Source organism: Balearica regulorum, chromosome 1 (assembly GCF_011004875.1).
Source record: "Balearica regulorum gibbericeps isolate bBalReg1 chromosome 1, bBalReg1.pri, whole genome shotgun sequence".
Classification (NCBI taxonomy): domain Eukaryota; kingdom Metazoa; phylum Chordata; class Aves; order Gruiformes; family Gruidae; genus Balearica; species Balearica regulorum.
The window spans coordinates 111,890-137,739 of record NC_046184.1 but is presented as its reverse complement, the minus strand read 5'-3'; the positions used below and the strand labels follow the sequence as shown (position 1 = coordinate 137,739).

General features: G+C 49.2%; 2 protein-coding genes across 9 annotated transcripts; one reads left to right on the top strand and one right to left on the bottom strand.

The window, feature by feature from the left end:
• The first annotated feature begins 783 nt into the window (after positions 1-783).
• LOC104630368 (olfactory receptor 5V1) lies at positions 784-1,778 on the top strand. The gene is given in 2 exon segments (XM_010311888.2): positions 784-1,732; positions 1,735-1,778. Coding segments are annotated over 2 exon segments (942 nt in total). The 5' UTR covers positions 784-831; the 3' UTR covers positions 1,776-1,778.
• Positions 1,779-3,780: 2,002 nt separating this feature from the next.
• Positions 3,781-24,562, bottom strand: LOC104630702 (hematopoietic lineage cell-specific protein). 8 transcript variants are annotated; one of them, XM_075742491.1, is made up of 15 exons: positions 24,418-24,562; positions 22,040-22,123; positions 20,123-20,196; positions 18,979-19,108; positions 17,706-17,816; positions 17,039-17,093; positions 14,863-14,973; positions 14,253-14,363; positions 12,644-12,699; positions 9,556-9,625; positions 9,189-9,325; positions 8,296-8,403; positions 7,482-7,791; positions 6,687-6,758; positions 3,781-6,321 (listed from the first exon to the last, which is right to left on the bottom strand). In XM_075742491.1, exons 2-15 carry the CDS (start codon positions 22,121-22,123, stop codon positions 6,185-6,187), a joined length of 1,566 nt encoding a protein of 521 aa, XP_075598606.1. In that variant the 5' UTR covers positions 24,418-24,562; the 3' UTR covers positions 3,781-6,184. The 8 variants fall into 8 exon arrangements, with proteins under 8 accessions (XP_075598606.1, XP_075598276.1, XP_075598360.1 ...); XM_075742161.1 differs by having other exon boundaries at positions 7,482-7,788; positions 8,296-8,406; positions 9,189-9,337; positions 24,418-24,559; XM_075742245.1 differs by having other exon boundaries at positions 9,189-9,337; positions 24,418-24,559.
• Between the last annotated feature and the right edge of the window lie 1,288 nt (positions 24,563-25,850).

The following is a 25,850-nucleotide window of genomic DNA, read 5'->3' as shown; positions in this document are numbered from 1 at the left end:
GCATGGTGGGCAACAGCAGCCCTGGCCACAAGCACCCAGCAAGCACCACCTTCAACAGCCCTTGGCTGAGTTTTAAGCAATAACTGCTTCCCCATGCCTTGTTCCTCATGTGGACATGGTTATTGTAGCTTCACATGCCAGTAAGCAAAACCCTTGTGTCAGGGTGAAAACTGAAACAGGATGATGGAAGAAAGGTCAGGAGGCCCAGGCTAGTGGAGATGTCTGATGGCTTAAATTCACCTGTGGCTCAACACCATGTGGTGAGTCACCCTCAGTTGGAACCTGTGCTTTTTAAAGTGCTGATTATTGCTGAGCAAAGCACCCCAAAAATGGCAGAGCCAGACACAGGATAAAGAAAAAACAATTCTTTTAACTGGTGCAGGGTGATGCCACATCCCCAACCTAGCAGCTGGGGAAGAGCAAGCTTAGTGGCTATGGAATCTAAGGAATGATGTGACCATGTCCAGGTGGAAGGGAAGCCTGTAGTCGCCATAAGTGCAATCAGGAGGGAGAGAGGTATGTGTTCGGCGTACTCATCAAGAAAGGGCGTTGGACTGGCAGGAGAACCCAGGAAGTGTGGGTTAGATGCACAGTTCTTGGTTTCTTCTGTGTGATTCTCTTGCAGTCAGGTATCCAACACTGAATGGCAACTATCTGGACTCTAAAATCCTAGTGTCTGTGAAATCCCAATAGGGGAAGCTCTCAACCATTACGGAGATAGGACCAAAGCCATCCTGCCAGTGATGGGTAGTTGCGCTCCAGTCTCCTGGCTCACAGTCATCACCTTCTCATGCTGCTCATTTCTGCCCACAGACCAACCCAGCTGGCCCCATGGCAGGTGAGAACCAGACTCAAATGACAGAGTTCGTGCTCCTGGGCTTTTCCCACGGCCAGCCCTTCTTCTTTGTTCTTTTTCTGGCTCTTTACCTGGCCACGCTGCTGGGCAACTCAGCAATACCCACTCTTGTGTCCCTGGATCCCCATCTCCACAGCCCCATGTACTTCTTCCTCAGTCACCTGTCCTGCTTGGACATTTGCTACTCATCAGTGACGGTGCCCAAGATCCTGGCAAATGCCCTGCACCTGCAGGCAACCATCTCCTACCGCGGATGCCTGGCACAGATGTTCTTCCTGATGGGGTGCGCGGGGGCTGAGTGTGCACTCCTGGCTGTCATGGCCTATGATCGATATGCAGCCATATGCCAGCCCCTGTGCTACACCCATGCCATGAGCCCAGGTGTCTGTGTGGTGGCAGCTGTCAGCTGCTGGCTCTGGGGGATGCTGAACTCGGCTGTGCACACTATCCTGGCCTCCAGGCTCTCCTGCGGGGCTGTCCGGCTCCAGCACATCTTCTGTGACGTCCCCCCACTGCTGAGTGCTGCGTGCAGCAACACCCGCCCCAGCCAAGTGGCACTCCACGCTTCCAGTGTCTTTGTAGGCCTCAGCCCCTTCCTGCTTGTTGTCATCTCCTACCTCCACATCCTGGCCACCATATTCAGGATGCCTATGGCTACCAGCCGGCGCAAGGCCTTCTCCACGTGCTCTGCCTATCTGCTTGTGGTTGCCCTGTACTTTATGATGGCCAACCTCAACTACAACCAGCCCAGCTCTGGCTACTCCACAGCAGCTGACACACTGGTCTCTGCACTGTACTGCATCATCACCCCCATGCTAAACCCCCTCATCTACAGTCTCTGCAACCAGGAGGTGCTGAGGGCCCTGCGGAAGGCTGTATGGGACAGGGCATGCCAGGGTCCCCAGGCAGCAATGCATGAGCAATACCAAGGCTGCAACAGAGTGCTGGTGTGGCACTGGTGCAGTATCATCCATCTGTAGGAAATCTTTGATGGCAGCTGTGGGATCAGGGCTCCCAGTCCAGGCAGTGGCTGCTTGTGGCACACTGCCATCACTTGTCTGACCCTCAGCACATCACTGATGGCAGAATCTCAAAATCAAGTGGGGAACAAGGCTACAGTTCCAGGATTATGGCTTTATTTTGCAAGTGCCATGTGCTGAGCTCAGCACAGGGCCCGTTGCAGCTATGGCAAGTTTATGTGGCACCAGACACATGCTGGCCCTGAGTAAGGTCTGCCTTGGGGCTGCCCAAGGTGCTGAGCCAGACCCTACATGGGACAAGCGGCAGTGTCTTGGATTGCAAAATCTGGCCTCTGCAACATGGCTGTCACACCATCCTCCTTCCACACATGCTTTGACACTGAGTCTGATGTCTGCTGGGTTTCTCCAGACTGCCATGAAAGCTCTGTAGAATTTCATACATTAGCACAGCAGCCAGCAGTTTAAGCAGGCCACCAGTTATTCTCACTGTTTTGGTCAAACACCAAGTTATCAGCACTGAGCTGTGAGCAGGCATTGCTTAAAGCCTCACCAGAAATTACTGATTTGCTCTACAGCCATAAAAATATAAAAATGCAGTTGTTGTGAGTGGTGTGGCTGTGGAAACAGTGGCTAAGGGCTGGCAGGTGGCGTGGGGCAGCCAGCTTCAGCCACTTCTCTTTAATATCTTTATCCATGATCTGGACAAGGGGATCAAGTGCACCCACCCTCAGTAAGTTTGCAGACAAGACCAAGTTGGGTGGGAGTGTTGATCTGCTTGAGGGTAAGAAGGCTCTACAGAGGGATCTGGACAGGCTGGATCGATGGGCCGAGGCCAACTACTGTATGAGGTTCAACAAGGCTCAGTGCTGGGTCACAACAACCCCATGCAATGCCACAGGCTTGGGGAAGAGTGACTGGAAAACTGCCCAGCGGAAAAGGACCTGGGGGTATTGGTCGACAGCCGGCTGACTTTTGGCCAAGGCAGCCAACAGCATCCCGGCTTGTATCAGAAATATTGTGGCCAGCAGGACTAGGGCAGTGATCGTCCCCCTGTACTTGGCACTGGTGAGGCCACACCTCAAGTACTGTGTTCGGTTTTGGGCCCCTCACTACGAGAAAGACATTGAGTTGCTGGAGCATGGCCAAAGAAGAGCAACGAAGCCAATGAAGGCTCTAGAGAATAAGTCTGATGAGGAGTGGCAGAGGAAACTGGGGTTGTTTAGCCTGGAGAAAAGGAGGTCGAGGGGAGACCTCATCACTCTCTACAAGTACCTGAAAGGAGGTTGTAGTGAGGAGGGGTGTTGGTCTCTTCTCCCAAATAACAAATGATGGGACGAGAGGAAATGGCCTCAAGTTGTGCCAGGGGAGGTTTAGATTGGATATTAGGGAAAATTTCTTCACTGAAAGGGTTATCAAGCATTGGAACAGGCTGCCCAGGGAAGTGGTGGAGTCACCATTCCTGGAGGTATTTAAAAGACACATAGATGTGGTGCTTAGGAACATGGTTTAGTGGTGGACTTGGCAGTGCTAGGTTAGTGGTTGGACTTGATGATCTTAAAGGTCTCTTCCAAAATAAATGATTCTATGATTCTATGCTACTGCAGCTTCTCAGATGCTGTGCTACTCAGCATGTCTCCGATTTATTCCTATTGTGATGGTACTTGCATACCACAAAGGATCAGCAACCAACTCCTACAGTGGCATGTTGAGCATGTAGTCTGGAATATACTGGTTCAAGGGAGGGTTTCAGTTTGCATTGGATTACTACTGAAAACTTCTTTAAACAGTAAAATAATTTCCTCTTGTCCTGCTTCCCAGCTGCTCAGCCTTTTCCCCACATCTGTGATGAAGGAGGGCTAGAATGGAGGCCCCTTATCATTGTGCAAAGAACCAAGCCTACCACAGACACAGGGGAGGTGCTGCCACAGAATAACTGAGATGCAATTTTAGTAAGCCAGAACAGAAACAGTTTATTACTACAGCTATGAGGGAGAGCACAGCACAGCAGAATGACAGACACTGCCAATATGAACTCTACCCAAATGGGACAGTTATAGAGGTTATATACCTTTAGGTTATGCAACTCATTCTTCACCTGTGTCACATAAGCAGGATATTGTAAATAATAATAGCATTCTTCAGATATAGCATTCTTCAATAGCATTCTTCAGATTCTAGCCAGAACACCCTTCAACAAATAAATCACATCTTTATTAATTAAACTGGTGAGACCATTACCTGTGAATATGTCTTAACTAGTGAGTCCTGCAAATGCCTATGAGTCGTTAACTATTTCACTGCCACACTGGGGACGCCTGACTTCAGCACAGAGACTCAAACCACCCAACAGCAGTGAGAACAGGCTGAGCCAAATACTGGATGGGGGAACCTACCTTTAGCACTGACTGCAAAGCACGCTGGAGCCCTTAGGCTAGTGACAAGTTGTGGGACTGTTCTTCCCACCCCATCTGCATGTGTATGCTTATTTATACTGTCAGAGCAGCTAACAGGAAAAATGGAGTGCTCTCAAAAATATTGTACTGCCTGTATCAAGCAGCACTTACTCTGATTCATTTTCTAGATTGAAAGGACTTCCCTAGCAGAACATTCCTCTGATGGGCTGCCTGGATGAGGACTAAGACAGTTCTTAACATACTCTTTGTTAACTGAAGCCTTTTAGTATTTTTCTTTTGCTCCAAGACAGGTTTTCCAGAATACTTTTTCTCAGAAAATAATCTAATTTTTACACTTCCTTTTTCAAGGTTTACCCCAGAAATGACACATCTCCCAACAGCATTCTTGGCACGTAGAGGAAAACCAAGTGAGTAATATCCTACCTTAGCAAGATCATCCTACATTTTCATTGATCCAGCACACACTTCTCTTGTTTAATGGAACAGCCCACTACAGCCAAGCTTGTGTCAGTGTGCAGGAAAATCAGTTCACTGTGATGATGGTTAAATGTTCTAAGGCCCCAGCCCTCAAATCTGCCCAGATAGACCAGGTTCGTGTTTCTCTACCCTATGCTGCAAACATGGTTCATCCTGCAAGTGGAAACTCTTCTTGGGAACAAAGGTAAGTTTGGCCTTCACAGTGCTCTTTTCCTTGACCTCTCGGTAGGATGAGATCCAGGGCCACAGTTACTTAAAAAGGTCCCATAACTCATGTCCCTTCTGCCTTGACTGGATTAGAGTTGGTGTTTCTTTTCTTTGAATTGCTGTGTTGGGAACAGGAGCAACAAAGGAAAGTCCATCCATGGGTACTGGCAAAGGTCACTGAAGAAGGCTGCGCCCTTCTCAAGCAGTCCAGCTCTCGTCACATGGAGATATTTCAAAAGCAAAAGAACTGCCCAGCACAACACATGAGCATTATGCATATCCCTAACACCAGTTGTGCAGATGTGTTTTATAAGAGACCATGTCAATCTAAAAAGTGAAGTGCTCTGCAAAAATACTATTTTTCTTCTCAAACAAACCTTGTACTTGCTCAAATTCCAGGGACACATCAACAGCCTTTTTCTTTAGTTTTTTTATCAAAAAGCCCATAACCTAAAGACCTCCAGGAGCCTTGCTATGTCATCCTCTATTTCAGACAGTGACTGGTTCAGGACATCAGCTGCCTTGTCCCCATCTTGGTGAAAGGTCTAGAGAGAAAGTCTTATGAGTGGCTGAGGGAACTGGGGTAGTTTAGCCTGGAGAAAAGGGGGCTCAGGAGAGGACTTATTGCTCTACAACTACCTGGAAGGAGGTTGTAGCAAGAGAGGGGTGTCAGTGTCTTCTCCCAAGTAACAAGTGATAAGACAACAGGAAATGATCTCAAGTGCCAGGGGAGCTTTAGATTGGATATTAGGAAAAACTTATTCACTGAAAGGATTACCAAGCACTGGAACAGGCTGCCCAGAGAAGTGGTGGAGTCACCATTCCTGGAGGTATTTAAAAGACACATAGATGTGGTGCTTAGGAACATGGTTTAGTGGTGGACTTGGCAGTGCTAGGTTAGCGGTTGGACTTGATGATCCTAAAGGTCTCTTCCAACCTAAATGATTCTATGATTCTGGGAGTGGACACACTTCTCCTGCAAGCTTGGTGGTTGATGTGTGCGACAGCCTAGGTAGAAAAGATGTCTTATATCGCACCCCCATGCTCTTAAACCATCCTATCTGGAAGTGGATGGGAACCAAAGTCCTCAGACTGAGGGAACGATTCCCTCAGACAATGCCAGTTTGCTCCTTGGCATTTCTTGCATGTACACCCACCAGGCCGAGCCAAATTAAGCTAATAACATGTAAAAGGCTCAAGCAGAGAGAGAGAGAAAAGTTTGGAAGGAAGCAGGTTGGACAATGCTGGTTTCACTGCAGAAGCTTCACATAATTTGCTGGAAAGAGGCCTACTTTGCCTCGGCACTGCCCCCGCCACCAGCCTTCGTCTACCATCTCAATGTGTGTGATTGTGTCATCAGGATCAAAAGAAATCTCATCATCTCCATCTGCAAAAATTGTTCAGAAAAGATTATCACAATGCAAAGATAATCCCAGAAAGAGCTGGTTTTACATCCCTCCCCACCCCAGGAGGAGAATACAGAACAAGCGTTCTGATAACCCTCAGAGTCCATCTCATCGAACCCCCATGAAACAGATCAGATAAAGCAGAGATGGTGCAAGACTCCACAGATGAAAGATGAAGCTTCTGTGTTCCCAAGTCAGGTCTCATTCTGCTTTCCAAGAGGAAGAAATATAAACCACAAAGTCGAAATCTTTTCACCACTGCTGATGGTGTAAGTCACCACCTCCCTGTTGCACCACCTCAGCCAGCTCCCAGTGCCTCTCCCCACTGCCTGGATGGCAAACCCACCTCCTTGGTAATCATAGAGAGCCACTGCGCACGTCCCAGGGCTCTTCACCTCATAACCATTGTCCATTTCCCCTGCAGAAGACAGGATGGGCAGATGAGAAAGAGGCTGAAAGCAGCCATATAGATCTGGTGAGTGCCACCCTCCACCCAGCTGTCAGCCTTGGGGTGAACCACATCCAAACTGTATTAACAGGGAAAGGTGTACCATGGCTCAAAGCAAGGTATGACTTCCTTCCCCTTCTGCAAGGAGACAGGTGGGGTCCTGACGCTTCATGTTCCTCTCCCAAGAAAAAGGCTGGACATACCTCCAGCCTCTCCACTTACCATGTCCAGTAGCACTGAGGCTGCAACAGAAACATCAACAGCAGCCCATGCAGTTTGCTTACGTGCTTGGAGGAAGACTACCCTGCACTCCTCTCTTTGGTAGGAGAAGCTACCAGATCAGGTCTCATGGGCACCAGCTGTTTTAGCGACAATCTGAATTAAGAAGGCACCCTCAGGCCTCAGTGCAGCACTGGCAGTCATTTGCCCACGGCAGCCCTCTGGTCCTCCTGCCTGAGCTCTGCTCCAGCAGAGATACTTGCTGCCTGGCCCAGCATCCCATGCAGCTGATCTCACACCTTGGAGCCAGCAAGAGAGTGCGAGACAACCAAAGTTGTCACCATCATGGGCTGCTACCCTGACCACAGTAGACTTCAGGATACAAATTCCCTCTGGAGTCTGTCCCAGACATCCAGTGAGGTGAGCGGACAGATACAAGCTCCCCGAGACATGGGCTCTTCCATCAGTACTCACCCAGGTGGGGCTGACTCTGGTTGGGCTCCTCAGGAAGGATCTCCTCATAGTCCTCACCTCCATCTCCTCCATGGTCATAGATGGCATCCAGCTTTCCCAAAGGAGCTGGCAGCTCCTCATAGTCAGCACCTCCATTGGTACTGTCACAGTAGTCAGAAGGCTCTGGCAGCTCCTCATAGTCTCCAGAGACATCCAAACTTTCACTGTAGATGGGCTGATCCTGGCTGTGGATCTTGCATAGCTCTTCACCCAGATCTGCTGGCCTTGGTGGCAAAGTGGGTGGTATTTCCTCATCTTCCCTTTTTGCCTGCTGCCATGAAGTGAGAAAGTGACAGGAAAATCACCCGCAAAACATCCACTGCAGGCAGCTCTCCCATGACTGCACGGCAACCAACACAAGGGAGCCCACTCCATTGCAGGTGCCTTTAGTGCTACCATGACACAAATGGCACATCACCCTCTGCACAATGGGGAAACAGTTCAGCCTTTAGGTCTGTGCTGAACTGGCACCTGGGATTGCTGTGAAGACCCTCGTGGCTCATGTATTTGAACCTCTTTCACATATTTAGTTACAGCTCACTGTACTGCCACTACACTGACCCACTTCAAGAGCCCATCTCATGCTATAAGGTGCTGTGCAGCCATGTCCCATCACCACCCCAATGTTTCCTCCCTCACTCCTTCCAAAGCCTCTGCCACACTGTGGCTGCACCCCATTTCTTCCTGCAGGGCTGCCCGTAAAGCACAGCCCCCTCTCAGGTGCAATCCCCTCTGCCTGCTCCCCTTTCTGGCTCTCCCCAGCCCGCCTTGGCACCTGTTCTCCTTGTGACACAGGCCTGGCTCGGTCAGCACTCTCAGGCACCCTTGCTGGGACGGTGGCAGGCACTGCCTCTGTGTGGTCCTTCTCCCTCTGTGGGATTTGCTGCTGGAGAAAAGTCATCAGATCATAGAATCACAGAATGGTTTGGGTTGGAAGGGACCTTAAGGATCATCTAGTTCCAACCACCTGCTACGGGCAGGGACACCCTCCACTAGACTAGGTTGCTCAAAGGCCCATCCAACTTGGTCTTGAACACTTCCAGAGATGGGGCATCCACAACTTCTCTGGGATCCCCTCAATCCCTTTGAATGAGGTCCAGAGTGATGTCCACTCCCAACAGAGCAACTCAGAAAATTTTCATTCAGCTGAAATCTGTTCCAGCTCACAGAGCAACTCTCAGTTTTCCTCCAGCTGAAATATGCTCTAGCTCCCATAAACCTGCCCTAGGGACTGGACACTAGCAGACCTGTAATGACTATGGGGTCTGTAGAAAGTAGCCTCGAGGAGGGAATGTATCAGGGAGTGCTTTATTGGTGAAACCTTATCTGCACATAGAATGCAGAAACAGCACAATGTAAAAGGAGATCTTGTAAAAGTGAGGGTTTGAGTGCAATCTCCAGTGATACTGGGGACGTGTGACCTGCACCGTGTTTGCCAGGCACTAGAGGCAAGAAGGAGCCTAGGCCAAAGCACAGGAGGTCATGGCTGGGTGCAGGCACGTCCTGATCTGTGCAAAGTTCAATAGCAGTCCCTGGAAGTTGCAGGGAAGCAGTTTAGGCAAGAAGTTACTGTAAAGAGATTAGGTACAAGGCCGTGGAGCTGCATGGCCCTGAGGAAAAGTCTGCTTCTCAATCCCCGGAGAACATGGCAAGATGGTCATGGCTCACCTTCTGCCGAGCCGCCTGGCACTCCCGAGCCTGCCGCCTCACCCGGTCCTCCTCTGCCTGCTTTCTGCTCTCCTCCTCTGCTGACTTAGCCATGTTTTCAAATTGTGACCGCAGGCTTCTGGTGCCACTGGAAGTTCCTGTGAAGACAGCTGATCAAGCCTGCTCAATAGCTCCCTTCCACCACCCCAAGCATCCAGGAGAAACGCAGACCTCTGCCTCCCCCAGAGAAACTTGTGGTTCAGCCACCTTCTCCTGCCCCTCAACACAGGTTAAATCCACAGCAGATGTCTGCCAATGTGCTGCCACAGAGGGACCATGAGGCCCACAGCTTCCAATCAAGCCCAGGGCTGGTACTCAGTAGTCTCACCTGCCTCCAGTGGTCTTGTTTTCTCATATGAGGAGGTGGGAGCTGCCATCTCACTAAAGCCAGCAGCACTCTGCAAGAGGAAGTGAATGAAGTGTTCAGCTTGTTAGGTAAGGCGAGTGCTGAGATCCCCTGCTGGGTTTGGCTACTGGTGACTGCAAGCTTTGTTCCCAGCTGTGTCCATCCTCATCTGTACAACTGTGGAGGCTTCTGGCTGCAGCTCTGCTCTCCTGATGCCTCCCTGCCCTGTGGGAGTGCCTGCTGCCCTGCAGCCAAAGGCAAGGGCTGTTCCTGTTAGAAGGACGGCGCTCTGAGGGCTGAAAAGGCTACATGGAGCCACGTGGAAGACGGTGCACAGCGGCAAGATGACTGTTGCATGGGACAGCAGGGCTGGGCATTCAAGGCAGAAGCGCTCACCAGTAACACAGCAAAGAGCTGAGTGGATGCCTGGCAGTCTACCACTTCCTAAGGTCCAAGGACCTGATGTATCCATCCTCTGCACTCCCAGCAGTATGAGGCATGGAAGCACTTCCCTATTGGATGCACAACTGCAGCTGCCTAACCCTGAAAAACATGTCCCCTCAGCAGGTCATTGCCTGCAGTATGTGTATACAGTAGTGTAGTCTGGAAAACATCAAAGTGAAAACATGTGTGAACATCTGAGATATCACTTGCTTTATGAGGTGTGAAGAGATGGCTAAACTGGTAATAGCATTGATGGGGTGTTTGCAGCAAAAAAAGGAGTGAGATAGAGGGGTTTTATCTACTTTGATAAGAAAACTTTCATACAAAAAGGAAACTGCAGGTAGGATCCAGCTTTCAGACTAATACAGCTACATTTAGGGTTCCACCTGCAGGTGTCACTAATAGGCTGGGTGGCCAAGTTCCTACTACAGTCAGTGGAGCCCAGAGAGCAGCTTTGCTCTCAAAGAAAACCCACCTGAGCAGGCAAACAGCACTGCAGGCTCAGAACCAGGTCTACACAGACCACAGCAGAGACTTACACATGTTGCTTATATGACAGCATTTAAGCTTATGAGTCTTAGTGTGAGAGCTGAATCCCACGCTTAGTGTTCAGAACTTTATCAAAAGGGCGTTAAGATTGCCTGGTGGTATATTGCCTGGTGGTGCTCTACTCTGGAGCAATGAAATCAGCACTACCCAGTGCCTGAAAAGCAGGCAATCAAGAACTTGGGTACTTGCCCAAATATCCTTATTTTTACCATCTTTCATTATGCTTCAGTACTCTCAAAAATGCACAAATTCATGTTCCACTTTGAGCTGACCAAGAACTGCTTATCTCCTTTCTGCATCCTGCTCTTCAAATGACCCACAGCTGTGACTTTTGCCCAAGGGCTCATCTGATTTTGCATGTTTTTTTCTGCCACATACATGATGCCTTGCCTTTTGACAGTGCACCTCCATTTGCTGCTGTTAAATCCATAGACCATGTTAATCTCTTCCATGGGTAGGATGCCATTCCCACTCTGCTACTGGCCCAATCTACACATGCAGCATGGAAAGGAACATGCTTGGTTGTTGCAGGTATGTGTTTATGTATGTCCTTCCTTGGCTCAAGGCCCTGCAGAAAGGTCCTCATCTGCCTCCTCCAGCTCCTGAGTATGGTGATGTTGATACCGTACCAGGCAAAACACTGCGCCACTAGCACTGTGCCCAGCAACAGAAAAAGTATGGTTCAGATAAGGTACCTTTGCTTCCTCTTCCTAATGCCCCAAAGTCCCACCACCATCCAGGATTCTTGTTTTTTAGGTTATTCCCATCTATGCAGATCATCATCCACTGGCAAGACCCCCTTTCCTAACAAGCTTGCAGGGTAGCCTGCCAAAGCACAACATTAATTCAAGTGCCTGAGACAGTGCGCATTTTGACTGTATATAAGCGTTTGCCTGGTTTCAGCCCAGACAGAAAACTTGAACCATCAAACTGGATGACCTCTTCTCATGCAAGGTTGATCCCTGCCAATCCCGTCCCTGCTGGGTTTCGTTAAGATTTGCAGACTGATGACTAGGCCCTGGCCTGAGATTTAGCTAACTGAACAGACCATAAGAAACTCCTGGACAGGACAGAAAAACCTGCAGAAGGTAACAAATAACAGGGAAGCTGATGAGTTACAGACAGCACCATGAGGAATGGTCAGATTTCACCAGTAATTAAGGGGGAGTGATATGGGGACAGTTATTCATACACAAAGCCACATGAGCTGGTACTATAAGAGGATAAGGAGCCAGTTACCAGGGAGGCCACAGATCTGCGTCAGATACTGGAGAGACCGGGGAGGTCTGCAAGTTGGCTACTTGAGGGACCAAAGATTCAAGCCAGCTTCTGGGAAGCCTTGTTTACGTGTGGGTGTGACAGCTGCTAACAAAACTCACACCATGAGTAAGAACAGCTAGAGGAATGGCAGCCACAGTCATACCACCTTCTCGCTGGAGGTAGTCCAAGGGAAGAACCACGCTGTATGCTACTGCTCTTTATGTGATCATCACCTGCCAGTCAGCGCTGGGGACATGACACCAGATGAACTTTCAGCCTGTCCAACACCTGTCCTGTGTAAGAGAGTTCCTGCACGGTGCAATAGCCTGTGGTCTCTCAGACTTCGCACAAGGCTGCACTCTCACAAAATTTCATTTCCAAGGAGCTATCACTGCTCATCCTGACTGTATTGGTACACACAGGGTCTTTAGGAGTGATGACAAGCAGCCAGACAGAACACTCCCAGTATCTCAGATGGTACTAGATATCCAGGAGAGCACTGCCTGATGCCCTTAGAAAGCTCTTCATTGGCTCTGCTATTAAATCCTGCCCCAAGAGAAAGCAGGTGTATGACTGTTCAGTCTGAGAGCGGAATGATTGAAAAGCAGCTGAGAATGGAAAAACTTTTTCTCCCTTGCGACATGGTCTCCCCAGGCTGCATTCTTCTGCACCCTCTGGTATTTACACTGGGCCAGTTCCCTCACCCTTGCAATAGCTCTGCACTGAGCAGTGTGACCTCATCTCCCAGCTGGGAAGTCACTTCTTTGGCAGCAGTGGTTAGCAGGAAGCAATTGCAGGCTGCAGCACGCAGTCTTACCTTATCTACTCTGTCCTTCTGGATCCCGTAACGGCCTCCAAAACCCTTGGCATAGTCTGTATGGAAAAAATGAGGCTATTTTACAATATTTTACATTCTGTGTGCACCTCTGACTTCAGTATGCTGTGACCAGTGAAATGAGTTACCTTTGTCTGCATCTTCTCACAAATGGAACTAAATAGAGATAATACATGCAAAATGCTCTGGACAGTTGCTTTTAAGACTAATCTTTCATTCCTTTCAGCGAGGTGCACAGGTGTTCAGTGAGGTACACTGGCAAATCTGCTTCCAAGGCACTGGGGTGAGAAGCCAGTCATGCTATTTGAGGGCAATGTGGCCTTGTTCACTGAAGTTAAACATAAAATCATAGAATCATGGATTGGAAGGGACCTTAAAGACCATCTAGTTTCAACCCCCTGCCATGGGCAAGGACACCCTCCACTAGACCAGATTGCCCAAAGCCCCATCCAACCTGGCCTTGAACACCTCCAGGGATGGGGCATCCACAGCTTCTCTGAGCAACATGCTCCAGTGCCTCACCACCCTCACAGTAATAATTTTTTCTTAACATCTAATGTAAATCTACCCTCTTTTAGTTTAAAGGCATTACCCCTTGTCCTATCACTACACTCCCTAATAAAGAATCCCTCTATAGCTTTCCTGTAGGCCCCTTTAGGTACTGGAAGGCTGATCTAAGTTTTCCCTGGAGCCTCGTCTTCTCCAGACTAAACAACCCCAACTTTCTCAGCCTGTCTTCATAGGAGAGGTGCTCCAGCCATGTGATCATCTTTGTGGCGTCCTCTGGACTCCAACAGGTCTGTGTCCTTCTTATGTTGGGGGCTCCAGAGCTGGATGCAGTACTCCAGGTGGGGTCTCATGAGAGTGAAGTAGAGGGGGAGAATCCCCTCCCTCCACCTGCTGGTCATACTTCTTTGGATGCAGCCCAGGACACAGTTGACTTTCTGGGCTGCAAGCACACATTGCCGGCTCATGTTGAGCTTTTCATCCACCAACACTCTCAAGTCCTTCTCCTCAGGGCTGCTTTCAATCCATTCTCCGCCCAACCTGTAGTTGTGTTTGGGATTGCCCCGACCCATGTGCAGGACTTTACACTTGGCCTTGCTGAACTTCATGAAGTTTGCATGGGGCCCACCTCTCAAGCCTACCAAGGTTCCTCTGGATGACATCCCTTCCCTCCAGTGTGTTGACCACATCACACAGGCTGGTGTCGTTGGCAAACTTGCTGATGGTGCACTCAATACATACTGTAGATAAGCCACTGCTGGAACCTGCTTTGCCTCATTCCCATGTGTTCACCTTTGGAATGAGCTTATGATCAGGAACGTACCTCACAGAAAAAGCACAGTATAGTCTGGGAAGCCTGACTCAGGGACTTGCATTCAATGTTCCCCACTGATCCAAGCATGCACCTACTCTGGCAGAGTTTACCCTTGTGCTTTGGGAGTTCACAATGTCCCAGCTGTTCCACAACATGGCCGTACACATTCAGTTTTCAGCACCTGGATTTCTGTCAAGTATGAACCACTAGCTCTAGGTCTGTGTGCGCTCCAAGGAAATTGTGCTGCTACCTCTGGCAGCATTGCCCTACCTGTTTGGGATGCATGGGGTTGCACTTCCTCCTGATGGTCCCAGCCAAGGGCACTCTTGTCCTGACGATCCTTCTGGACACCGAACTTCCCACCAAAGCCCACAGAATAGTCTTCAGCCATAGGGATCCAGATCATGGCATGAAAGAGAACAGACCAGGGAGGGAAAGAAAAAAGCGGCAGCACTGTGAGCTCAGTTCTCAAATGGGCAATAGTTTTCCCTGCCCAGGGCTCAAAGACATGGAACAAGGCCAGATTTCCCCACTGGTGGCTGCAGCAACAGCCCTCCCTCCTCCCTGTGACATGTCACCTGCTATTAGCACCTGCCTGGACTTCCCCTGCACCCTTCCTTTGGTGACATACTGCGCAAGAGATCCCTGTGTTCCTCTTCATTTAGCCTGAGCTTTTTCCAGCAGTCATACCATGCAATGGCTTTCATCATCTGCCCCATTCCCTTGCTGCAAGCAGCGGGTACCCAACAGCTCCCCGTAGCTTTTCCACCATTCATGCAACAGGTTGCAAAAATCAAGCATGGTGCCCCACAGTCCCAGTGGGCATAGTCCCAAGCACCAGTCCTGACAGTGCCTTCTGCATTGCACTCCCCGAGCTCACCTTTCTGGGAGTCGTGCTTCTCTGCTTGGCTCTTGTAGTCAAATCCTACTGCTGCTTTGTCCACCTTGTCCCTCTCCACACCGTAACGGCCACCAAAGCCCTTGGAGTAATCTGAGGTGGTGCATGGAGTGAAAACCTGCCCCACATATGGGGATGGGGAGCGAGTAAAGATGGGGAGCAGCCCTGGGGAGGAGCACCAGGGAGGAGGAAGAGCAGCAGGGACAATGGAAAACACTAGAAAAAGCAAGAGGCTTGGAGGGGACAGAGTGGATGGCTGGGAGCACCATGAGGGCCATTGAGGATGAGGGCTCATGGGAATGGGTGCACAGGGCAAGCATAGGTCATGGCGGCAAGAGAGCCCGAGTGCTGTGGGCAGCAGGAGACACAGCAGGCCGAGGGCAAGGAAGAAAAGTGACATGCCAAGGGCAGCTGGGGAGGCAGTGGGAGCTCAGCCACCCAAGGACACCACAAGCAAGACTTGGTCACTGACAGCCTGGGCATCTACCCACTCACACACCTCCAGAGCAAGGATTTCAATCTGTGTTCTCCCAGTCTCTGAAAAGGTCTGTGAATAAATATACTGAGCCCTTGAAAGTACAGAACAAATGGCAAACTATTGTTGCATGGCTTACATTTGCTATAATCGAATCTCAACCTCTACAAGGAAACCAGACTCTGGATGCTGCAGCAAAGGCTGAGACCCACATTTCTGAAGACATGCTCTAGCTTCCCCTCCCCACCCACAACTGTCTCTGGCACACCCGACCATTACGTGATAGAGCCACAGCACATCTTTCTTACATCTCTCCTTTTTCCATCTTCTAAACTAGTAATGTATCAACTACTTCAACTGTGTTCAGTTACTCTCTCAGGACTACCTTATTATTATTGGCTAATGTCCTAAGAAATTTCAGCCTCTGTCCTACCTGCTGGCTGCATTGAGACACTTTCCTTTCAGACACCTAGTCTGCCAGCTCTGTTTCCAAATCCTACCCTTCAGAAGGAGTAACTCACAGTTACCTCTCTTTGTTCCCTGACCATATCTTACTGGTCTGCATTTCACAGGAATGAGTTGGGGCTTCTCCAGCAAATTCAACATTATCAATCCATGAAAACTGTGATCCAGAGAAATATACATGAAAATATTTTGTATTCAGAAATGGTTCTCTGTTTCATAGAAGCTCAATCACTTAAGAATGAATCTGTAAGTCCTAGAAATGTCTTAAACTTATCTTGATTAAACTATTATTTACCCATTAGGCCATTATGAAATGGACCTTTTAGGATGCTGTTTTCAGCAAATATAGATTTTATGACTGTTACCTTGATGCTGGAGTTTCCAGTATGGACACGTCTTTATGAAAAACAATCCAAACACCTATTTCTAACATTTTCATTTTCTCCTGAGTGATTTCTCTGGTTTTACACCACCTGATGAACTTCTATGTCTACAATCTAGAACACAATCCCTAATACAGGAATACGTTAATGTAGCACAACTGCACGTGAACCAAGAATGCCTCAAAACATCTTCTTTTAGAGTTTCCTCTGAAACAAACATGATTCAGTTCTTCTCTTCTTGGTAATGCAGTATTCCTCACATTTATCTGAAATAGTAACAGACCTTGCCCTCTCATCTTCTCTTGGTTGCAGAATATTTAAAATATATTTAGTTTCAGTTCTTGCAATGTTCTTAATGAACGTTGTACATGTCAAAGTTTGGTTGAATCATGGCCAGAATTCTGCAAAAGTTTGGGTGCTGTATAGGCTTTTGTTTCCATATTCATTGTTGTGCCTTTTCTTATATGCTGCTTTTTCAGAAATCATTTCTCACATCCTACAGTGCTTGGGTTCCCTCTGGGGCAGTTGCTCTGAAGAACTTTTAGAGGAAAGGGAGCATCAGCCATCCATTGGGGGGGAATGTCTCCACTGCTCAGCGATGATGTGGTTTCCATCAAAGCAAAAGGCAGAGACAAGTGGAATGTACAACAGAAAGGTGATGACAGGGCAGCAGGGAACAGAGCCACAAGGGTGACCGACTGGGAACAGGAATCTGAAACAAGTGACAGGAGGGGAATAACAAAGGAGAATGTGCCACAGCAGACAGCACAGGATATTGGGAGCAGAAAAAAAGCTGGGCAAAGTGTCAAGGGGCCTTATGTGCCCATGGACTTGCCTTTCTGGGACGAGTGTTTTTCCACCTCACCCTTGTATTCAAAGCCCAGTGCTGACTGGAACAAGAAGGGGAGGAATGTCAGTCATCCTGAGGGCCAAGCCGGGTCTCACCTAACCTGCTCCAGAGGCCAGGCTGGGATCCTGCTCCATGTTTTGTGCTGCAATGTGCAGGTATCTGGCCACAACTTGGTTGGTACAGACCTTCTCAGCCTCTCACATCACCCTGCTGTCCATGTGGCAGTGTGCCCAGGAACAGGCCCTCACAGGAGCCTATGCACTTGAGGTAAGTGGGCCACAATCCTGACTCCACACCCTGTCAGCAGGCAAGGGACACCAGGATGTGCATGGGAGGGACGGCATCCTGCTGTCTCCGTCCTGCCATGGCCAGTCACTGTGCATGGCACAGCTTGGGGGTTTGGAGATGCAAAACACCACAGCCCCCCAAGACAAACACAGTGCTGCCTGTATAGGACAGTACAAGCAGGTTAATGCACACAGAGAGTTAATCTTCACAAAATGCCCTGCAAATTGTCATCAGTCATTGTCCTGCATGCAGGAGGTGAGCTGTGTGCTGCAGTGGAGACCATGGTACATGGCATGCCTAGACCTGCACCCACTAGCACTTTGAAAACTGCAAGTATGTATTTCAGCTGCCCTGTCCAACACACCTTGTCAGCTCGGTCCCGTTGGACTCCATACTTCCCCCCAAAGCCCTGGGCGGCATCCGTCTGCGAGGAGTGCTTCCCAACATCAGCAATGTACTCGTGGCCCACTGCGCACTGAGAAGAGAGACAGCATGACATGAGCATCCGTGGTCAGACTGGCAGGGTGGACAGAGACATAGGCACCACACAGTTGCTCTGCCCTGCTGCCAAGATGCTTGCAGCCATGAGGTGACAGGTCCAAACTGACCGTGCTGGTGGTGGCGATGCCTTCTGCACAGCCATTGCCAGTACCAGCTCTGCTCTGAGACCTGTGATACAGCTTCAAGGGCAGCCATCCCACACAACTGGCCCCAATGCTAGCTCATCATGCAGACTGTGGGATGCTGAATACCTGCTGTTCCCAAATAGTGGTGGAGTGGTGGATAATCACATGGGGAAACTGAGAAGAAAAGTGCGGATAGGCACGCACATCTGAAAACCTACAGGTAGCAGGTCTGGCACCTGCTCCCTGTTTTCTATGTCTGAGCTTGAGGGTCAGCAGACCTGGCTGGGATCACCCTTTATGCCAACCATAGGCCAGGCCAGGGTCCCACTGCTCCCTGCAGGAGGTGGTACTACTGGAGATGGTCCAGTGGAGGGCTACAAGGATGATGAGGAAACTGGAGCATCTCTCACATGAGGAAAGGCTGAGAGCTGCACCTGTTTAGTCTGGAGAAGATTGAGAGGGGATCTGATCAATACTTATCAATATCTAAAGGGTGGATGTCAAGAGAATGAGGCCAGACTCTTTTCAGTGGTGCCCAGTGACAGGACAAGGGGCAATGGGCACAAACTGGAACACAGGAAGTTCCGCTTGAACATGAGAAGCAAAACTTCCTGTGAGGGTGACCGAGCACTGGGACAGGCTGCCCAGAGAGGTTGTGGAGTCTCCTTCTCTGGAGACATTCAAAAACCCACCTGGACACAATCCTGTGCAACCTGCTCTAGGTGATCCTGCTTTAGCAGGGGGGTTGGACTCTATGACCTCCAGAGGTCCCCTTCCAAACCCTACCATTCTGTGATTCTGTGAAGGAAGTTGTAGAGACAAATTATACAAATGGGTTCAAACAGATCCTGGAGACAGATTATGGGCTAGCTAGACATGTTTGAATCTGCACAGCTATGCCAGCTCTCCATTCTCTCCCTTTAGGGTCAGATCAGAAAACTGGGATGCTCTTTCCTTCATGAGAAAAAGACTTTTCCACTGGGGTCCAAGGAAGCCCTCTACAACTGTTACCTTATCCATTCGGTCCTGCTCTGTTCCAAATTTGCCCCCATAACCATAGGAGGCCTTGGGGCCAGTCTCCAGCTCCTTCTTCTTGATGACCTCATGTTCCTCTGATACCTTGTTCCTCAGCTGATGGATGCTGGTGAGAAAGACAGAGTCAGGACAAGTCACTGTGGGATTGTGCAGACCCATGTAGCCAGGTGGAGTAGCCCTGTGCCAGCCACAGGCCGGCACAGAGCAGGACATAAACCCACTGCCAGCTGCCATTGTGTGCTCACACTGGGCCCCCTCTGTGTGACAGCCGCATTCGTGCAGACACTGCACTGTGGTAGCAGATGAAGCTACCCTGGGGGCTGGGAAAGGATCCAGAGCGGTAGGCTCAGTGGGTGCATCCAGCTGCAACCCCGCAGCCCCCATTCAGGGTTACACCCTGCCTTCAACAGGCGCCCACACTTCCTTTTTCTGTGTGCTCCGCTAGTGACACTGTGCAAGGCAGTACTGGGATTTCCCAAGGAGCTGCTGGATAGGGTCAGCTTTGGACAGGGAAGGAGCAGGAAGTCTTTGCCACAGGGAACTGCTGTCTGGAGGTACTTGAAAATTAACCCCTCGCAGCACCTCAGGTGGCCTGTGAATTTTGCCTCTGGTGCAAGACCATCATCTCAAACCAAGAGCCTGGATGGAGCCGGCAGAGCCCAGGCAGGCTGCAGCCTCGGGGTGGGGGGGGGGGCAGTGCAGCCCCAAGGCCCTCCTTGCCGGGGGTGAGGTCTCCCACGTCACCTCGCTGCTTTCTGGGGCCGGAGGTGTACCCCGAGCGAGGAGCGTGAGGCCTGCCGGCAGGCAACCCGCACGGCCAGGAAAGCTCTCTCGGCCTCATCCGCACCCCACAGCCCGGCGGGCGGGCGCGAAACGGCGGGCCACGCCTCCCCCGGGCCGTTCCGCCCCTGCCGCGGCCTCGCAGCGCGCAAGCCCTTATTTGGCTGGTTTCGGCCGGCGCTGCCGCTTCCCTTTCACGGAACGTCGCCGTGGTAACGGCCCGCCCGCAGCTCCCGGTTCCCAGGCGCCTGTGGGAGCCGCAGCGCCCGGGGGCTGGGCCCCGCCGGCACCGCGGCTTGGACCGCCCGCTGCCCCCCGCGCCCCGCCTGGCCGCACTCACTCGATGTGCTCGGCGCGTCCGGAGCCTTCGATGGTTTTAGCTCCCCAGCGCTGCTCCTTCTCGGAGATGTCGTTCTGCAGAGCGAACCGCAGCCGTCAGCCGCTGGCGGGGCCCGCCCGCCCCGGAGAAACAGGGGTCTGTTCCTCCGGCCCTCCGAGCGAGCCCGGACGACCCGTGCCGGGGCGGACAAAGAGACGAGGACGACTCCCGGGCACGGACGGGAAGGGGGTGGCGGGCAAGGCACAGCGGGGACGGCCGGGGGGTCCCGGGAGACCCATCCTCGCCGGCGACGGGCGTCCTGCAGGGCCAGGAGCCCAGGGACGGCGGGTCCGCGGCCCGGGTCGGTCGCGGGGACAGGACGCAGGGCTGCGGGAAGCTCCATCCCTCTTCCTCAGGGAGGAGCTAGCAAACAAAAATGCTGTGGAAATTGTTTAGGAAAATGTTGGAAGAACACTGAAATGAACATTTCATTCAAGGTCTGCTGTTCTGCCTCAGCTTTGTTATGACAGCACTTGTTTTGTCTTCTTTTTGGAAGGTCTGAACATGTATTTGATACTTTGAAGCATCAATAAAGTCTTTCGTAACATAAGGTAAAGCTAAAAATATGTATATTTAAAATAGAATTTAAAAAATACAAAGTCTTATCCTGTTCAGGCTTATATTAAATGCTTTCACAAATAGAAGAAAAAAAGTAAAACCAAATTTTGATGGCAAAGAATTTTTTTAAAAACATTAATAATTTGGAACTTTGGGGAGAGAACTTGCTTTTCTGTCCCAAACTGGAATTTCTTATTGGAAATAACTAGGCAAGACTGAACCTCGAAAACATGCGACTTGTGTAACAGAAGAGACTGTTGATCAAGAAACTATCTTGGAAAGGAAACCAAAATCTCAGCAGAGCTCAGACAGACCTGTGGCTGTAGAGTATGGCTGGCACTCCGTGGTGCCAGGAGGAGCAGGACTTTTGCTGTGCTATGTGCCAGGAGGAGCAGGACTTTTGCTGTGCTATGTGCTCCTAAGAGGTTTAGAAAAAAGGTGTGAAGAATGAGATGTCAGCGTCTTGAGATAGTAAAGGACTGTTTAGGTTAACCAAATAGAGAAGACAAAGCAGTGGAGAAAAATCCTGTGATGCCAAATCAATGGGTGATAAAATTGTAAATGACATTTAGTGTTAGTAAGTACAAAAGTAAAGCATACGGGAAAAAAAAAATCCTAATTGCATCTGCACAATGAAGGTTCCAAAATATTTACCATTCAGGAAGGAGTACGAAATACAGAATTATGTGCAATTACGTAGAAGAGTAGCAAATGCAGAACTGGCCAAAAAGATGAAGTATGAGTAACTTATTAGGAAAGGAATAGAGAATCAAATAGGCTGAGTCCTATTCTCTCACCATCTCACCTAGAAAATTGGACTGGACAGAAAACAAGGCTATTTAGAGGCAGGGAGCTGCATCTGCACAAGGTGACTGTAAATAGAGTGGGATTCTTCCATCTGGAAAAAAGACAAATGAGGGCAATGCTGGAATCCTGTACAATTACAAACAGTGTAGGAAAGAGAAAAATGTAAGTCTTCGCTATTTTTTGTAACATAAGAAGTCGTGGGGAGGACTCAGTGAAGTTACCAGGGAGCAGGTTTAAAAGAAACTAAATATTCTATACTTCTTATGTGATATTACTTGTTGTCAGATGCAGGGTACACTGATGTAGGACGTTCTGGAGACTAAACATAGATATGGGTCAGAAAGGGCTTAGACAAATGACCTGACAGTACCTGCAAGGGGTTGATGGGACTTGGCTGATCCTGCACAGCCTTGCCTCACCCTGTGCCCTGGCCCAGTTGACCAGCATATGCCCAGGGCCAGTGAACCCTTCACACCACCACCAATATTATGGATTACCACACCAGACACTCACCACAAAATCAGGGTCAGTGTCCCAGTCATCTCCCTGAGCCTCAATCTTCACTGACACGTCATGTCCCACGACTGCTTTCCACATCTGCACAAGGAGGACACAGTATCACCCGAAGTCCACCATGTGGGCGCTGCTGGCTCACAGCCATGGGCATGTGAGACCACAGCAGTCATGGCGTAACTCGGGCTGGAAGGGACCCTTGCAGGCCATCTGCTCTGCCGATGACTGTCCCTCATACAGCACAGGGCACCCCAAAATAGCTACTCTCAAGCCCCAGCACCTCTTTCAGCAACACCCACAGGGATTTTAAGTGTAAACCACAATCTTCATGCACACTGACTCCACAGTTAAAATGCACGTCTTATTTTAATGTAAATTAGCGCTAGCAACCAACTACCAGATTCTGCTTTTCCAACAACCATTGATTTTCAGGGCTGTGGGAGACTGTTCCCTGCTGTAAGCTCCCTTCTGTTATGCACAGTCACAGCGCATCACCAGAGGCCATGGCTTGCTCTGCCACCAAGGTACAATGCTTATTTACCAGAGGTTGGACTCTTCAAGTTTAATGTCTGTTTTCCAACCTTTTAATCACTGCCTAGTGTGCTTGAGAAGGTTCAGAGAAAAACTGTATGCTGATCTGACGGTGCTGGTACAGTATGCTGTGGGGTGTTTATGTCTGTCATATGGTAAAAAACAGGAAGTGGGGCTAAATATCATTAAGTGTGCAAGGCTAAAAAGGCTGAAGTTGTAGCATACAAGCTGCAGAAGCTTGTACAGGCTGTCCGAAGAGGCCTGGAGGAAATGATAGGCCCAGGAAGAGGAAGTTAAATAACAGTAATGTGAAATCTAAACCTCCTGCATTTCGTTTTCAAGGTGACAGTGAAAAATGAGAAAGTCCCTCCCAAGTAACACAGTTTCTACAAAACGAGAGACAGAGGAAAGATGGCTTGCCTGTCCCTACACAACAGAGCAATCACTCTCAGCAGAGCTCTCATGTCCCACCACCTATTACTGCCTGTGGTGTGGAGGAGCCCCAAATTGTTTTGTCGCCCAAAGTAGCTTTTTTGCTGCAGCAGAGAGAAAGACTGAATAGAATGTGCAGCAAAGACTGGGCTGCTCAGCCCTGTTTCACATCGCTGCAAACATCACATAAACCTGTGAACAAACCAACAGGAGGGAAGAGAACTGCTTTGTGATGCGTCCTCCTTTAACGGCACGCTTTTATTATGTGCTTCTCAACAGCACTAACCCCTCAATCCCACAACCATACAGTAGCCTATAAATTGGCCCCAAGTACCCAGGACAGTTGCTTTCTGTGCAAGCAAAATGTTTATGCTGAACAAGTAATAATTGCACAAGACAAAAAGCAATTAAGTGAATAACCTTCCAGTTCAGTACAGTGCACTGTTCAGTTCAGTTTCAAGCTGCCCTTACCTATCGTCTAGACAATCAGCACTGTAAGACCAGGGAACAAAGACAACAGAAACTAAAAGAGCACAGCAGGGATGAGTCTTTCTTTTGTTAAACAAAAGCCAGATAGTTAAGTGGATGTAGGACCAAGGCAGATTTACTGTGAAGATCTGGCTTTAGGCCTTCCCCAGGCTGCCTCAGGAAAACAAAAGAAAAAAAAAAGTTGTCATACTCCGTAACACAGCAGGTCTGTGACATACTCTGCTGTGCTTGTATGCACTGACAGTAATCTTATGACAAAGTGAATATAGCTAATTGCAAATAGAAGCAAGAGAATCAGGAAGTCTCATGTGGACAACACAGCACAATCTAACAATGTCTTTCATCTCCTTTTCCCCTCCCTAATTTATTAGCATCTCTCGCTCCAAAGATTTTTAAAGTTTGTGGCTCATTTTTGTTAACGATAAAACAGCAGCAATAACCAGCTAGCACAGGGCTGTAAACAGGGTAGCTGATTTGAGCAACTAGCTCAAATGCAGGTGGTTCAGGGTTTAAAATCCTGCTGTAAATAGTTCTTGACCACCTACTCTCCAAAGCCACCCACCATGCATCTTGGGAGCCATCACACCACAAGGCTCTAGACACCCTCTATAATGAGGAATATCACCCAGAGTAGCATCTCAACCCTTTAGTTTGTCCCATTTTTCCCCTTGAAAGCATCCACTACAGCACAAATACGGGGCTACCACACTTAGAACAGTCGTGCTGGTTGATTTGGAAACATGGCTCTTTAGAGCCTCAAACACAAAAGCAACAATGATGACCAAAGAACAGACTGAGAAACAAATGCTGAGCACTATCAACTCCCATGCTGGGTCAGGAAGGAGTTCTCTTCGCCCACCAAAGCCCTACATTTTCTTGTTGCTGTTTTTCACTTTCCACTCTCAAAATCCACTCAGCTTTCTTACCTTAAAAGGCTCACCAGCTCCTGCTGGCAAACTTGCTGCTTTTTGCTCAGGCACCTGTTGCCAGCAACAGCTTTTCAAGTGCTGCGTGCTCCAAGTTCCTGTTTTAACTTCAGCTATTTTCACTTCCTGTGTCCCAGCCCCCAACCCTGCTCAAGTCATGAGTACCAAAACCTGCCCTAGAGCGCTGCAGTTCCCTTGCACACTGCCTGTGGTGTGGGATGCTGACAAGGCATGTACCCAGGATACAAATTGCTAACTCTGTCAGTAGCTCTTGATGGGGCACAATTATATTTCTTAGTGTGCAAAACCAGATTGTGATCTCCATTTTCGTCTCTTCCAAAAAATAATTCTGCCCTAAAAGTACAAAAAAGTTAAAAGGCTAAAGCCTCCAGGCTTGAGAATTACAATGAGATCCAAAGCAAGCAAGCTACTGCTTACAGAACTTATGAAATTTGACTCAGTACTTTACAGCACAATTAAAAATCTGTATAAACACACACACATATGTATACACATACATACATGAAAGCTCTTCCAGGATTAAAAAAAAAGAGAAGTAAATAGCTTGAACTAGGAAAATGGAAAGCATGTAGTTAAAGAATCCTAATCACTTACAGATCAAACTCTTTGGTACATTGCTCATTGGTGAGAAGTGCACAATTTTGGAATGAGTAGCGTGAATCACACTAGTTTGACACTAGATAAAAATCTCAAACCAAAATAACTTCCTTTCTGAATGAGTCAAATGAAGCAAGATAAGCTGCTAGAGCAGTCATTTCTATTTGACACAATGGCAAGATATACAGGGCTTAGAATAGAATAGAGTGGAATAGTTCAGTTGGAAGGCACCTACAATGATCATCTAGTCCAACTGCCTGACCACTTCAGGGCTGACCAAAAGTTAAAGCACGTTAAGGGCATTGTCCAAATGCCTCCTAAACACTGACAGGTTCGGGGCATCGACCACCTCTCCAGGAAGCCTCTTCCAGGGTTTGACCGCCCTCTCGGTAAAGAAATGCTTCCTAATGTCAAGTCTGAACTTCCCCTGATGCAGCTTTGAACCATTCCCAGGTCTCCTGTCCGTGGATGCCAGGGAGAAGAGCTCAGCACCTCCCTCTCATGTCCCCTCCTCAGGAAGGTGCAGAGAGCAATGAGTCACCCCTCAGCCTCCTTCTCTCCAAACCTCCTTCTGTCCAAGCCAGAGTTCTCACTTGCGCCTCACAGGACATGCCTTCCAGCCCTGTCACTAGCTTTGTTGCCCTCCTCTGGACGCATTCAAGGACCTTAGCATCATTTTTAAATGTTTGGGGCCAGAACTACACTCGGTACTCCAGGTGAGGCTGCACCAGTGCTACATACAGCAGGATAATCACCTCTCTTGACCAGTTGGTGATACTGTGTTTGATGCCCCCCAGGATGCGGTTTGCCCTGTT